This window comes from Gloeophyllum trabeum (assembly GCF_000344685.1).
Source record: "Gloeophyllum trabeum ATCC 11539 unplaced genomic scaffold GLOTRscaffold_00020, whole genome shotgun sequence".
Lineage (NCBI taxonomy): Eukaryota > Fungi > Basidiomycota > Agaricomycetes > Gloeophyllales > Gloeophyllaceae > Gloeophyllum > Gloeophyllum trabeum.
Window position 1 is genome coordinate 304,237 of NW_006920429.1, and position 15,965 is coordinate 320,201.

The window sequence follows — 15,965 nt, forward strand, 5'->3', positions numbered from 1 at the left end:
TTGTTGTTGCTCATCGATCTGCCAAAGCATTCAGTACTCGACATTGCCACCATGTGAATAAACTGTCTTACCTTCAAGTTGCCCACAACCCGTTCTACTAATGCATCAGCCAATGTAGAGTATTCTGAATGTTTTGCACCCTGAACTTTCGGCCAATTCTCGCGGTGTGCAAGGGTGTTCCAATCCCAGCGGTCGAAGTCACAGTGGGGCGTGGCACAGGTTGAAGGCCGGGCGAATGAACGCGTGCCGGGTGCCTCGGGGTGCATAGGGTACTGTAGATACTCAGTCAGTTGTTTCACGTAGATAATAGCGCGTCGTGTATCATGTTCGTAATAGATAAATTCATACCATATTGTGACGGACACTCGAGCCACACACACGGTCCATGCGCTCCTCGTAATTGCAGGTGGCCTGGATCTGGGGTGGTAGTGGGTGAGAGGCGAAGGGAAATGAGAGAGTAGGAGATCATAGAGCAATGGTACGCTTACAACTTCTATCGTATTATAGTCCATATGTCCAGAGTAGGTCCAGCCACCATCGGCACAGCTGTCGCCGTCTAGGGTGGTGGAGTACGGCGAAGGATAATGATAATGTGGTCCGCGTGAAGCCAACATACTGGTCAAAGAGAGAGTTAACGTGGAAGCTCGTAGAGGATCGCGACAAAGGAAGTGACATTTGAGAGCAAGGAAGATGCCGAAGAGAGGACTTTCGCAGGGTCGCGACTTTCGAGGAATAATCGAATATTTCGGATAACCTCACAGAGTACAATGGCACCTTGTGTTCTCTATTCATACTGACGACATAATTACTGAGTGGTCGTTTCAGAGAGACTATAACTGGTTTGATGCGGCATGCTACCGGATAAAAACCTATTAACCTTAGGGTAGGCGAGTACGGCTGCTTTACCCTGAGCTAAGTGCACAAATTCAATCGGGTCTTATAAAGTAGTGGAGAAGGGGATCTATTGCTGAGGACATTGCGACAAGCCGTCTGCCCTTGGACAACCAGATCACGACCGGAGGTTATCCTGTGTGGCACCCGAATCCCTCGAATTAGTCCCCTCGGGTCAGGGCCCTCCACAATGCGCGTATGCCGTACTAGGTCTGAGTAAAATACGAGATCCCTATTTCGCAATGAAGCCCTACCTGCGATGCATTGTAAGAAACTGCCACACCAGCTTACCGTACAAGGCAGGTAAAGACCTATATATAGATGCCCCTCCTTTGGGAGGGGTTCCGGCACCCTTGAATTGCGTCGCACTTGTTTGGCTCTAGTGGCGCCACTACTGAACAAGGACCTGGCCATGGTCGAGAATCCATCTCAATGTTCACACTCAAGTCCCTCTCAACTATGTAAATAGTGTTGGTTTGTGGATGCCACAAGGTACAGATGATGGCCTATTGTGAGCTAGGACTTAGAGGTATAGGGAGAGCATAGTATTAAACATAGATCCTTGTACCTCAAAATTTTTGAGTGTTGTATGCCATGGCCTGAGAAGGATCCGAGTGTCTGTGCACTCCATCTAACATGGGTATTCAATCATTCTGGTTTTCTGGGTCTCCATGCCATACATAAGTCTGTGATGGACAATTTACCAATAAGTAGAATTAAGAAAATCCATGTCATTCCATGGCTTATGATCATGAGGCGCAACAGACTGTAAGATAAAACTATGATGTGAGATGGATGCCAGATGTCCATGCAACAGACATGCACCATAAGGCATTCTTGGAGAGGGGCTAAGTATCTCTTAGACTATATAGGATACACCAGCACAGGACATTCTACCTGTCCCTAGATGGAGCTTGACTGAAAGAGAACCGGGGAAAACTTGGGTCCTCTATATTACTTGCATTATCTTACATGGTAGAAATGCTCTTCTTACGATGATCTGTCAACCTCGTGTAGCAGCCACAACATCTTGAAGTTAGTGCAAGTTCTCAAGATCAATTTCTTGAACAAAGGAGGGGTAATTATAAGTTACCGGCGCCAGACGGCGCTTCAGGAGTATATCGAACTCCGTGGTAAACCAAGCATCGATCAGCCGGGATGTCTGGGGTCTTTCTGCATTCTGTCGTCCTCTTCGGTCATCGACAGAACGTTCTTCGTGTCCTGCTCTGTCGTTTACAGGGCTTACATGATGTGGCAATGGCAATGGATCCCATAAAACTGCTATTGCACTTAGCGATCTTATTCATCTCCCCGAACTGCCTGCGTCGAAGAGTTAGGAACGTGTCATTGTTTATGGTTGCGCGAGCCCACGACGGATACCATTGGGATGAGTGACTTGTCAGGCTCGTGAGTCCCTGTCTGAATAATGTACTCTTGATGTCTTTCTCCAACCCTGACCCTACGTGACGGCCCGAGCGTAGAATGGCATGTTCATCCGACACCTTGCAATACTAAGGCTGTCCGGGACATGGACGCCATCCTATTTACGTTTCTATCCCTCCTTTCTACACTATATCTATCTCCCTTCTTCACCTCTCCACCACCGATACCTCTTTCGATGGTCTACCCGCAGGTCCTTGGATGTACCCTTCGGGACTGTTGCTTGGTGCTTTCGGGGTCTTTTTCGTTCTTTCGGCGCTGGGATCCCGCCAACCCACACCGCCCTTTCTGCCGTCGACTGTGATGGCTCGTACGAGAGGAATACGTACTGTGGGCCGTGGGGAGTAGATTCATTGTTTGCTGATGATCCAATGACCGACTGTGGGAGAGCTGAGGAGCCTGCCTGTAGCTCAGTTGCTTGTTCCGAATATTCGGTGAGCTTAATTGTCCGGCTCCCGGAAGCCGTCGATTGACTCATTTCAGGTGTCAATGGCTGTCGGAGCTCCGGGAGTTGGATATGGTAGTCGTGCCTATCGCGCGTGGACCCTACCCGTTGTGTGGGTTAAACTTGGCCCGGTTCTGTCGCCGACACGTACAGCTGGTAAGACGCGCAAGTCAGTACCTCGGGGAATACAATACGTAAGTCAGCACGTACCTCGTGGGCCTCCTATGAAGGCTGCCCACGCGACGTAGTGAGATTACCTCCCCACTTTCGGATGGGCATAGAGAACAAGACCTTGAAGGCATGATTGGCCAGCGGCACCGCCTGCTTCCCATAGAGCTAGGAAGGCCGATTAATACACAGCCGGAAATTATGTATGTGAGTTCGTACTTGATTCACTCGCGTATTTCGTGTCTTGGGCTCCGAACTTGCCACCACTGTCGCGATGTCGTACCCCTCCTGGCATGGGATGTTATCGGAAGCTTCGATGGGTGCGTCTTCACCCATTATATACCTTTCTGGGCTTTTGTAGCCCTAGAAGAAGCTATAGTCAGTCCTGACGGTGGAACGTCGTGCAGGTAGGAGCTCGTACCCGATTCTATGCTCCGTATGACTTCTGTAGATACGAATAAACGAGTACATCGGCCATTCCTACATTTGCCCACCCTTCAAAAGTTATGTTCTTCCCTGGCGGAGACAATACCGATGGTGTAGTCTCGTCAGTGTCTCAAGACGTTGCCATTGATATGGGCGTAGCATATGGCTCAAACGTTTCTAACTCCTCCCTCTGTCTCTCTCGCAGCCTATGCGTTGAGAGCGGAGGCGTGGATGACACTAATGGTGTGTTGCTATTGGCGTTGCTGGTATATGTCACTGATATAGGTGTATGGTATGCCCCGATGAACTCTGATGCGCCCTGACTGGTCGGTGCTATCGGCAGGCCATCGAGGAATCTGCGGCATAGGGGCGGATGGTGTGGGTGCCTCGGCATATTCAAGGGGAGTCGTCCATGTGGTGGTGTCGCATATGTTGATGGGTTTGGATGCATTCTGCGGTCTCTGTCCAAAGCATTTAGTAATTACGCATCGTAAAGAGGTAAGAGGATACTTTACTCTTCACCAAGCGCGCCGGCCAACGTCGAGTACTTACACAATGTGGGACCGATGATGTGGCTGCATCGGCGCTGGCAAGGTCAGCCGGTGTGGCAGTCACGAGGACGGATCGGGGCGGACGATAGGCCTGTCCAAGCGTAGACAGCAGGCATAGGCAACAACCACAAGCACGAAGCGGGCTGTGGGTATTCAGTTAGCCCATTGGTGTCTGATCGACGCCTCACGTACGATTGCAGTAATGGCCAGCTACGTACCATGCTCTGCTGGTCACTTGTGCCACACTCCCTACCCTCGAGCCATTAGTAGGTCCGGTTGACTTTTTTCTGGGATTGTGATGGCTGAGAAGCGAAGTGTATCAAGAATGCGTACAACGAGGAGGAGAATTGTATATTTACCTCTTCCACCATAAATGTCACATCAAGAAAGCAGGCCCATACGCTATCGCGATCAAAGTAGTTGTTCTCGTCGAGCGTCATCGCGCAAGCTTGAGGATAATAGGTTGTGGCAGGTGAAGTATACATGGCGTTCCAGAGAGGTGGATGTAATTTGTAGTGAGATGCGACGAAGGGACCGATGGTTGACAGCAAGGAAGAAGCCGAGGAGGTCACTTTGGCAAACTCCCGACTAGCAAAGGATCACGGCATATCTCAGATTCAAGACGGAGTCAATAATACTGGGGTGATGCAGCGTGCAAGTCACCCAGATGAGAATCTATGGAACACGTACTCAGTGGGGTCTTCTAGTACTTCTATCTCGGGATCAGCTAAGCTACAAATGATTCTAAGAAATATAAGACGAAGTGGATCTACCGCTGAGTCTTTGTCGCAAGGCAAGGTGTTGGCGCGCACCACCGGAGGTCGCGCGATGTAGCAAGCAGATCCCTTTGCCACACAGCTCCCCCCTTTCCAGACATTGTACTTCAGCAGGGCACGTGAGCGACGCATATGCTCCCCATCGTGCCGTTCACCGTGTCCTCCGCGAACACATTTGCGATCCTGCACGCTTACCTGTACTTACACGAAGCGCCTCGACTCGCTGCTCAACGCGCTGCAGCCCCTCCCGGCGCACTTCGTCCCGAGCATCCTCCAGTCGGCCGCGCAGATCCCCCGCGATGCAAGGAAGCGGGCGGCGTAGCACGTCGTGGCCACCCTCGGCTACTCCGCAGACCACATCGCGCGGTACGCTGGGCTTGTGCACTCGCTGTGGAAGAATATCGTGTTGTGTTCCGCATTGCATTGGATATTCGGATGTGTTTGACCGGATTGTCTACTTACTTATCTTAATCTCGTATTGCGGTGGATCTGTTCATAATGAATGAAAAGAAGTTGTCGTGCGGTTAGGGCTTGCACTCGCCGAGAATACGGTGAGCGCGATAGACCCACACCGTATGTCTGAAAAACCGGCGTGGTCTCGCACGTCTAGCAGGATCGTCTTTACTTCAATACACTGCCCTGCTTGCTTTGCAAAATTACTTACTTGAAGATTATGAATAGAATGAGTGGGGCTTCTTATCGACTCGTCGGTGGCAAGTGCAATTGCACGCAGCCACCTCCGGGATGCCATCGGTAGTCGGCGATCCGTACAGGCAACCAGCAAGTGTGGCAAGTGAGCGACGCGCCGCTGCGGCCCTCCGACTTTAAACGCGATTGCACGCCCAGAAATATATGGAAAACACTCGAATATCAGCCCGACCTTCTGTGGATGGCGTACAATACGGTTTTCTGGCCCCAATGAGCAAGACATACAGTGCTGCGCACGCGGAGAGTGGCAGCGTTGGAGGACGTCACAAGGTTAGGGTTCCCTGATCAGTCCTCCCATCAGTGTTGTATATATTCCTTTACCGACCTTATCATGCACTCCAGCGGCGTCTACCTCCCGTGCTCTCCGAGTCCTCCACATCGAGCCCGAAATGTCCTTTGAGAAGGTGCGCTACCGCGAAGACCCTGGAGAGCCTGCGCTCCCCGCAACCGGTGCGGCCGAACGTCGAGGATGAGTCGGACAAGCGCCTGCGCGACCTGGGGTACAAGAGCGAGTTCCGGCGGGAGATGAGCTTGTTCGGAGTCTTGGGGATATCGTTCTGCGCGGTCGGGATCTGTCTGGTTTCATCTTGCACACCCAGAAGTAGAGGCTTCCAATTGCCGGGCAAGTTTCAATCAGCGGCTAGAAACGCACCCAACACAACACCACTCACTGTGCACTACGAATCTATGCCAGCCACAGCGCCATGAGCAGGATAAACAAACTGCATATCTATTTCTATTCACGATACCCATCACCCGTCCACCACTGGAACGCAAACATAGAACAAATCACTCACGTTCTACCCCCAGAACAACCCCAACGCCCACCCGAGAACAGCGACGCGCTGCTTATCCCTGTCAATACCTGCGCCTGGCTGTAAGTAACATCTGGCTTCACGCAAGCGTCACGGTCTGATTGCTGCCAGTTTGCACCAGGTGGATCTGATCCATCGCCATGGTCTTTACTGGGACATCGGGGAATCTCAGGCAAGTATCCATATTACTCGCTGGCCCATTTGGAGATTGATACGATCACGTCACTTGTACATTCAAGCGTAGCACTTTACCTCGCGTTGCTCGCTGAAGTCGGTCAAGGGACGACCTTTGGCGCGTGAAGGCGATCGGAGGGATGAGTTTTTTCAATGTCTGGTGGACGCCAGGAGAGACGCTCGTCCTTGTGATAACTCTCCTCGTAAAAGCGCCTGTAAAGGCACGTACGGGATGGCTCCCATTTCACCCGGATGGTATGTGTATCAATCTCGCGCGTACAACTCGGCTGAATTGAGACTTGAAAGTAGATGTACGATCGCGACCGGGATCCGGAACACCTATGTATATTACTGAACGCTGTTATTTCAGGATCACGGTCTGGAGCTCCCGGGGGTTCGTGGTCCTCCTCGGCTTCCTCCCAGCAGTCTACACCCTCGAGGGCTGCGTGACCGCCGCGCAAGTCGCCCAAGAAGAGCGCCGGCTTCCTTGCCCCAACCGCCGTTGTCTTCTCCATCGTCGGCTCCTGGCTCGTCGGGCTCGCGTACATGCTCGAGCACCTCTTCTCCGTGCAGTCCATCGCCTCCGTCCAGTGCACGTCGTACGCGATCCCCATCGCGCAATCGTATCATGACGCGGTGGGGAAGAGGCTGACGCCGCGGCCCAGTTTATGGCGGCGGTGACGGCGTTCACGGCGAGCTCGCGGTTGTTTTATGCTCTTGCGAGGGGTAACACAATACCCATGCGAGGACGGTTTATGGCCCTGAACAGGAACCAGACGCCATACTTTGGCGTGTGGGCGTCGATGCTGATTGGATGCATCATGTCTTGTGCGTACATCGGCTGCACCGTTGCGGTAAGAAATGCTATTTCCCAGGCGTGCTGCGTGAAGCAGACGATGTTAGTAGCTCAATGCCATTCTGTCATCCGTGGCCGTAGCTGTTATGCTGAGATACCTTCGACTCGTGCTTTTGCAGTGCTCTGAGATGTATTGGAATAATGTATTGACGCGGCCCGTCATTAAGGCTGTCCGAGCGAGGACCGTTCTCTCTCAGCCGGTATTCCTGGCCGATTAACGTTGCCAGCGCCCTGGTAAGCCAGTTATCCACCGCTCTCGTGATCAGTGTGTTGTTCATCCTGCCTACCTCCTATCCGGTGGATTCGATCAACATGAACTATGCTGTCCTCGCGATCGGGGCTGTGATGCTCCTCGTGGCATTTGCGTGGGTGGCGTTCGGGAGGTAAAGGTTTGGTCGGGCCGGTGCGGACGGTGGAGGAGGATGTGAAGGAGTGATATATATATAACAAAGCTTGCGACTGCCAAGGAGGATGAGAGGGAATGAAGTTGAGTTCCTACATCTGGGTGATCGAATTGGTGTGCATGAATGCAGGGAATGCAGGCCATTTTGGACGGTTCGGGACCAGTAGGATCTACCTTCTGGCTTGGGGGCACTGAGTACAATACGCAGATTGAGTCACCGGACAAGCATGAGACAAGGATCAAAATTTTGTTCATGGAGTTGCGTTGCACGACCGACGAACGATGATTAATACAGATCATGTTCGGTGCAAGGGTTATATTTTGCTCGCGTAAGAAGCAGCATTGTTCCATTTCTGTTGGACAACTCTGGGACGAAAAATCATACACAAAATGGTAGGTTCCACGTGAGTTCTTCCATGGTCAGCGCAGGAAATTAGGGACCATAACGGAAAAGAGGGTCACTTCCCCCATGACCACTGACTCAGTTTCAGTGTGAACGACTACTATCATCCACCCTCGAGGGCTGCTGCTAGGGCGTAATCCAGAGGAGAGACACCGGTGAGGGAACACGAGTCACGGTCACACTTGTCACGTGCCGTCTTCGACCGCGGCAACGTGAGAAATTCGTCTAGTCTCTTGCCACAACACGCGTTCCTCGCGCACCACGATTGGTAGCGACGCTGATCAACACGTGTGCTGTAAGGCCACATAGAAGCATTCAGTACAATGGACAATGAACAGCGGACTTCAAACTCCAACGATTTAACAAGCTCGGTGGGTGGCCGTTGCCTTTCGTCCCTCTTTCCTTTCTGACACTTGCACCAATGTCTGAACCTGCTGCAACACCACCTCCTGATACTCCTCTGCCTGTGTCCCCGTACTTGCCACCGCTGGATGATGTCGTGGTGCCAATACCGGGCACATCTGCTCTGGCGGATGTCAATGCCACACCGGCCGCTGGCGACTCTGCCGACGACGTTGAACGTCCTCATACACCACCTGCCAAAAATAATGCTCCTGTACTATTCAATACTCCGGCATCCCTCCGATCCGAACGACCGCTGTCCTGTACGCGGAAATTTCAGAGCCAGACTCTCCCCATCAGCACGCTACGGACAGAAGCCGGAAGTGAGGCCTCAAGGCTACGGGTCGGACCTGTTTCCATGACCGACTTCTTCCGCATAACGTTTCAACGTCAATTTGAGAACGTGTTCGAGAATGCCTCGCAGGCAATATCCCCGAACGCTCAGACCGATGTCTCAGCGAAGTTGCAGAGCGTGCCGACGGGGGACGGGGTTGAACTTGAGATGTATGAACCCCTAGTACGCAATGAAATGGTTTTTTGACGCGTTAGCACTGACCCATAGTCCCTCCTGCAGAAGGAAGCGCTGAATAAGATGTGCTCGTCTCTTTGGACAGAGAACCCTCCCATCAAATTTGAGGTCGTCAATCACTCCCAAGACACCAAGGATCCTGGGACGCCAGACCTGGTTGTTCTCTCGAAGGGGAAGGACAGCTCTTGGCCATGTGCATTAGCATTCGTCGAAGTCAAGCCAACCGATAGGCAAGATCCGTTTTACAATACTACGGACGAGTCGAGGCCAGACACTCCTCATGAATACCAAACAGGGGTCTGGGATCAATTCTCCTACTATGCCACCGTCTCTTTCAAGCGCCGGCCTCGCTGCTTTTTGTGCGGGATTGGGATCTTTGGCAGTCGTGCTAGGTTCTTTCGGTGGGATCGTTCCTCGGTGCTCATATCCGACTATTTCGACTACAAGCAGGACCTCGAACCGTTTTGGCAGTTTCTGGCGGGATTCGGTGCCCAAGGGTACTGTGGTAGCGGCGTCGACCCTACGATAAATTTCGAGTCGCGCCCATACAGCCACGTCGAGCTCCTTCGGGAAAAGATCAAGAAGGCGAGGGAGAAGCGACTAATTTCGGAGGAGGCCGAGATGCTGGACGACAACACCCTGGTGGCGCAGAGCAGTACGATCACGGTACCGTCAAAGTCTGACGATAAAGTGGAGCAGTACATCACCGTGGGCCCGCCGCTCTTTACCTCGACGGCTATGCTCGGCCGAGGGACGTGTACCTGGCTCGCATTCCCTGTCCCAGGCACTGTAGAAAATCCGGAACGCAGTAACGAGGATCATTTTGTTATCATCAAAGACTCTTGGCGCGACCCGTCTCGCAGGCTCGAGGGTGAAATATACAAGATCATCCATGCTGAGGGGCCTGTTCCGGGTGTAGCAAGGCTGCGCAGCGACGTGGATCTGATTGACCCTCCCGACCCGGATAGCGGAATGCATCGGACGATTGCTCACCTTCTTAATAAGCACTACGGACCTCGCAAGTATCCTCCGCGCGTCCACCATCGCTGCGTCCTTGATTCCGTTGGTATCCCACTGAGTCGCTTCTCTTCCACTCGTGAAGCGATGGAGGCGATCTATGATAGTCTTCTAGGTGAGTACCCTCGTTTCCTTGTCATCCCTCTATGGCTTATGGGAGCGTCAGGCCATGAGAGGATGGGCGAGAAGAAAATTCTCCACCGGGATATCAGCATTAACAACATCATGATTAGTGCTTATCCCGACATGGAAAATTGCAAAGGTTTTCTCATTGATATGGAATATGCCACGGTGGTTGGTGAACCTGGCAGTGATGGAGATTTGCGGGAAATTACGGTAAGCACGCTGATCTGGTTCAAGCAGTATGGTCTCACTACTAATGAGGGATGTCTTTCAGGGAACTGTGCAGTTCCTATCCGTTGCCCGAGTGCGGGAACAAGGACAGGTTGTACCTGCTCACGCGACGTGGAATGACTTGGAATCATTCTTCTGGTCCACCACATACCTTTTCATCCATCACAGGCCCCATACGTTGTCGGTGGAATGGATCAAGCGCATCTTCTGTGGCGCCGATATCGCTTGGAGAAAAGAGTTTATCCGAGTACACGTGAATAATATCAAAATTCTGCGCGGCAACCACGATAGCAGCGAGGTTTACGACGCGAAGAAAGCCGGAGAACTCGAAGAATCATCAATCAACATACCAGTGACTAGGTGTATCTACCGTCTCGCTAGACTCGTGGCGACCCACTACTACGATGAATGGGTTTGCGAGGACTACCTTGCTACGGATCCTGAGAAGGTCCACAAGCTCAAGACCTACCGATACATCAAGGAGACTTTCCGTGAAGCTCTGGATTCCGATAGCTGGCCGGAACCGGATGACAGCGCAACAGCGTTCCATCGCATTCCTCTCTCGAAGAAGCGTGTTGCCCAAGACACCGCAGCGAACCTCAGGATCGGAACTGTCTCTCACCCGGCTTCCGGAAGTAAGAGCAAGCGAAAGCGAAAAGGCAATGATAGGAACGACAACTCTGCGAAACGCGCCCGTAATCGCGAGGCCGGGGATGCAGCTGCGGAGAGTGCGGTCACGGAGGGTGCGGCCACCCAGGACGCGGTACTGAAGGCACCAGGTGTGCACGCTTCGGCGGGGGGTAAAATCAAGGATCGCCTTCCCGCTATCTTTGACTAGCGCTATTGTGGACTGGGCCGGAGGCACAGGGACAGTATTGCGATCGCTCTTGACTAAGGTTTCTCTATTTCTGGTGTGCGGGTAACTGGTAGGTATTCATGCTGTATCCAACTTGTTGTGGTGTATCTATGGTTCCAGGTGTTGCTATCGTGTAGGACGCCTTATATTATTTGAGAGCATGGTATCGTATCATGGATCCTTGGGTCGACCGGAGCGTACGGGAAATTCGAAGCCTGTGCAGGTATTGCTTCTCCAAAGAGTGAATCTGTCTAGTCATCCATCTGCCAGCATCTTAGTTCCACAAATGTCTACTAGCACACTTCACCAAGTGGGACATAGGGTCGTAACAGAGCGCTCAAGCCGTACACCCGTAATTAGAAACTTCTCAGGCATGACAAGGTACCCTGAAGTCCGGCTGCTTGTCTCGTATCCCCATCATCTCTTGCTGGGAGTACACCACCAAGTCTCGCGAAGGCGTGTGACAGCTGGAAGCCACTTCTGGGTCACACGACTGGCTCCCATCAGAGAAGCAGCGGCTGGTCGGCTGTAACCCGTAAGTCTCCGGAATAGGGCTTGCATGGGACTGATTCTGGGACACTCCGTGCATATCGGCTGTCGAGCAGATGGAACAGGTTTCCGATATACACGGCACCGACCGACTGGGTCCCGGCAGCAGTCGATGTGCGGTGCAGCAGAACTGCCCGCCTGCGTTGCAGATCGCCCTGTGGCTCGTGAGACACAGTCACATGATGGTTCAATCCGTTGACTTGCGTCATTTTCGTACGTTCTCCTGCTCTCCAACTTGAACTTCGCCTCTCACTCTCGTGCTGTCACGAATGATACACCTGAGCGCGTTCCCGTGTCTCGCCTAGGACTGCCAGCGAGGGTCTATCCTTCCCTCTCCATTGGCGCCCACGGCAAATCGCTGTTTGTGCTCATCGCATTCATCGTCGTGGCCGCATTTTCGACACGTCGACTATCTCGTCGCTCAAGGTTCTCTAGGTAAGCTCCTGTCCTGGTGTGCTATAAGGTGTAATTTCATGCTCAACAGGGGTGGTACTCAGCGGTGGGTGGGACTATCAGATGTTTTGGAGATTGTGTGGTTTGCGAGGTATGTTCACTGAGTTATGCTACATCGTGCTTGTATATTGCCTGATAACAATGGTTCCTTTACCCAGACTAGCTCTGTAATGTGTGGGCTCTCCGGCATTGGGAGCAATAACCAGGGTGTGGCTGTATGTTAATTTTGGTCTCATATTAGCTTCATGTTGATGTGTGCTCTTGCAGATATGGAGTAGACACATGGAGCACTGGGGAAAGGATTGTACTTCTGGCAGTGTGACTCAGGGACATTGAAGGTAGTTACCAGTGGATGTCATGTCTCTTGTATTGTGTACCATATAGTAGTGAAATATATACAATACATGTTCACATCTGTTGTGGCTCCTGAATGAGCAGATGAAGGAACAAATAATAGAAGAATAAATCAGAATAATGAAGTTGCTGTTCCTCAGCTGCATTCACATCTGCGACACAGCTGATGTGGGTGCACCATGCATACATTATTCAGATAACATGCGTGGCATGTGCGAAGCGGTGGGAGGGGCCGTGGGATTACCCCGTGGCGCCGGCGCGAGCCGCACCTGCACAGCAGACTTTGTGGTGTAACCGGGCTGCCGCCACATGTCCCAATTTGGATGGCAGACCAGCCGGGCTGGGGCACCATTTCCCAAATTGGAGGGCAGATGCAGCCGGGCTGGATGGCATAATAAATAAGATGGCGATGTAGGCAATGCATAGATATTATACACAGTGTGCTTTTTAAGGAATGAAACTGACGAGTTATTACCATCTGTGGGCAGTTGTAGCTGCCCGGGTGGTATGCATAATGGATTGATCCAGCTGCCTTACCAGTGGATTGTCCTGCAGCATGCATTCCAGCGCCATGCGAAGGTCACGAAGCTTGCGACTCATCTCCTCGCCTCGTGTGGCCTTGGAGCGCAACAGGTATATACATACGTATGCAAATTCTTGAAGGTACCCAGAGTCCTTCCAAATGCACAAGCCATGTCTGCATACATAACAAGGGGTCCATCCTGCAACATCACCAATGGCGCAGCGCCAGAGTCCGGCCATGGCATGCCAATATGTGCAGCAATATGTTGGGCAGACAGTTCAATCTGATAATGGGACCACGCGGTATTGCGACTGCTGCATACATCCTCGAGGCGGTCAAATTCAGCTTGATAGTGTTCATGCAAATACAGAACCGCCAGCGATCGGGGCTTAAACCGTTCTGTTATCCTACCGTGTTTTGATGTATGACGAGGACGTTGAAACCCACAGAATTTCGGCCTCATCATGGCATGCGAGTCCTCAGTGAGGCGGAGGAGATGGAGGACTTGACATGGTTGTGGTCCTTTTATTACCTCGGAGTGAATACTCTGGAGGGGTTCACAGGGATCCCCGGGCAAGAGAACATTGTACATACGCAAGAAGATGTCTGGCGCATGATAGTGCCCAGGATTCTGAATGAAGATAGTGCTTTCAGCAACCACAGGGGAGAGGGAGAAGCCTTGCCTGAGAATCTGCTTTCTCCTGACTTCGGTCAGGAGAACATTATGGCCGTGGACAAAGGGGGGGGATGTGGGGGAGTGAAGGAGAGCATCATTGGGATGGGCGCAATGATCACGTGGAAGAGGTATGGAATGATGTCGGGTTACGCGTGGGGGAAGATGGAGGTGACATTCCATGGTAGGTGTCGGGTCATATTGAAAGAGGGTTCCCGATGACAAACTCACCAAATGTGACAGGGAAACATGTTATCAGACACTTTCGGACAGTGAAGCAAGTGATGACGGGAGCTATGGCAGTGAAGATCCATGGTCAGTGCAGTATGCTAGCTTCGAAATTGGTAACACTATACAATGATGCCTCTAGGCTACCAGACTTCTTGTGGCTGGATGAGAGGCAGATAGTGCAGGGGATATATCCCAATGTGACAGTTTACGAGTTGGCACAGTTTGTGGGGGAGGAGGTACCTTATAGGAAGGGGTTTTTGGTGCACAGTGAAGGGGTTCAGGTACTGCGACTTACCCGCAGGTAGAGATTGACAGAATTCAGAGAGTGCATAGATTGTAGCAAAAGATTACAAAAGTCGAACTACAGGACTAAAATAGATCAGAATCACTGTTGATTGTAGGTAGCCCAGATGACTATTCTCGGAAAGGGGGGGCATATCTTCATGCACGCACTGATAACTTTGTTTGATGGTGAAAATGAGGGATGAGGACTTCGGGTCTAGCCATGAGGGTGCATGTAGAGCTGCTGTGCCAGAGAGAGAGCTTGGATCCATAGGATCTTACAAAGCTGAATGTTGCGAACCAGGAGTTCGAACTGAGAGGCAAGTGAGGAGAGGATCTGGGATGCTGTGTCATCTGGGAAGGGGGGGTCGGGGGGGAGGCACTCAACGTGGGAGAGCATGTCTGGCTGAGATAGAGGTGCGAATGGATTATGCTTGTCCCATTCATGGTCATTGTTAACAAGCAGGTGTTCCATTAGGCATGGATTGTCCATATCTTCCCAGTTGATGCTTAGGCCATGATATCCTCAGGTGCGAGAGGCTCATCTATGGGATGAACCATGGACTCAAGACCCCTTGCACCATACTGGAGGAGTCCAAAGAAAAACATATCGTGAGGGCTGCGATCACGTTGACCATCGAGAGACATTGTGTGGTTGTTCCAAGCCTCAGCCCAATCCTGGGTGTCTGCATTGATGGAAGGGAGGAAAAGGAGGTGGAGCAGCCAGATGTGGGCAGGGTTTTTGGTGTCCAAGCCATAGTAGAGTTCAAGGTCAATAAAAAGATTCTTCCATTTTGTATTGTATCCCCGTATGACATCATACCACAGACGTTCGATACGGGTATTGTGAGCCCTGCTGTATATACAGGTGAGAGATCAGAGACATTGACAGTAGAAGTAGGCGAGGGGACTGACCAGCCCCAGATGTATGACCCTCGACCTACGCCACGGCTTCCTCCATGTAGCGGGCAACAGCAACATTCTTGGTGCCATGGTCTCCACGAACACAGTGATATGCACTGACACACAACAATCACCAAGGACCAAAAGGAATAAACCTAAACCCCGTGATATGGGTGAAGGCGGTCCGAGACAACTGAAGGGTATTTAATAGTTCAAGGGGGAAAGGAGGAGTAAGACGCCGTAGGGTAGTCCGTAGGAAGACCTAGAAAAATAAAACAAAAACCTTGACGCCTGAAACAAACACTAGTGGACGCTCCGGAGTATTTATCTCCGAAAAGTCGCAAATAAAGTCGCAAACCACGGAACCGAGTGTAGGTTCGGGCCCACGGGAGTAGAAATTGCTAGAGAAACTTGGTTAATTTTATTTCGCTATGTGAGACTCACCGGAGCTAATTAAATCGATGGCGGAGATAATTCACTTGACGAGTCAGGCCTATTGGCAAAGCTAGGATCGGTTATAATTCGCTAGGTTCGACGCTTTCGAACTTCTCGGGTCGCTGAGATCGTAACGCTAATTCTCTGAGATGGTGAAGTCGAAACTTGTTTTTCTGTACGCTACTTTGTACAATTTATACTACAGGAATGGCTTTGCGACCGTCCGGAGATAAATAACAAATAACCGCCGCTACCCACAGGATTGCTCAGCACTTGCCGCCGTTATACCATACACCATACGACTCCCTTGCACTCCCACTTGCTCGTCCCAGCCCCTATAGGTCGCCT

The 15,965-nt window shown here is 51.6% G+C and overlaps 4 protein-coding genes across 4 annotated transcripts; all 4 read left to right on the plus strand.

Annotated features, from left to right (window-relative positions):
- Positions 1-4,996: 4,996 nt before the first annotated feature.
- GLOTRDRAFT_96995 (uncharacterized protein) lies at positions 4,997-6,113 on the plus strand (the record flags this gene model as incomplete). Its single annotated transcript, XM_007872871.1, has 5 exons — positions 4,997-5,063; positions 5,226-5,248; positions 5,379-5,490; positions 5,572-5,675; positions 5,748-6,113. The coding sequence occupies 5 exons, from the start codon at positions 4,997-4,999 to the stop codon at positions 6,111-6,113; spliced, it is 672 nt and encodes a 223-aa protein (XP_007871062.1).
- Positions 6,114-6,519: 406 nt separating this feature from the next.
- Positions 6,520-6,690, plus strand: GLOTRDRAFT_50491 (uncharacterized protein; the record flags this gene model as incomplete). Its single annotated transcript, XM_007872838.1, has 1 exon — positions 6,520-6,690. A coding segment is annotated over one exon (171 nt), but the record flags the coding sequence as incomplete, so codon positions are not given.
- Positions 6,691-10,022: 3,332 nt separating this feature from the next.
- Positions 10,023-10,316, plus strand: GLOTRDRAFT_16671 (uncharacterized protein; the record flags this gene model as incomplete). The annotated part of the gene is made up of 2 exons (XM_007872792.1): positions 10,023-10,119; positions 10,165-10,316. Coding segments are annotated over 2 exons (249 nt in total), but the record flags the coding sequence as incomplete, so codon positions are not given.
- A 1,559-nt stretch (positions 10,317-11,875) lies between these two features.
- GLOTRDRAFT_96996 (uncharacterized protein) lies at positions 11,876-14,337 on the plus strand (the record flags this gene model as incomplete). The annotated part of the gene is made up of 12 exons (XM_007872872.1): positions 11,876-11,927; positions 12,069-12,198; positions 12,248-12,307; positions 12,380-12,431; positions 12,484-12,520; positions 12,711-12,981; positions 13,059-13,203; positions 13,316-13,395; positions 13,526-13,950; positions 14,045-14,081; positions 14,137-14,278; positions 14,299-14,337. 12 exons carry the CDS (start codon positions 11,876-11,878, stop codon positions 14,335-14,337), a joined length of 1,470 nt encoding a protein of 489 aa, XP_007871063.1.
- Between the last annotated feature and the right edge of the window lie 1,628 nt (positions 14,338-15,965).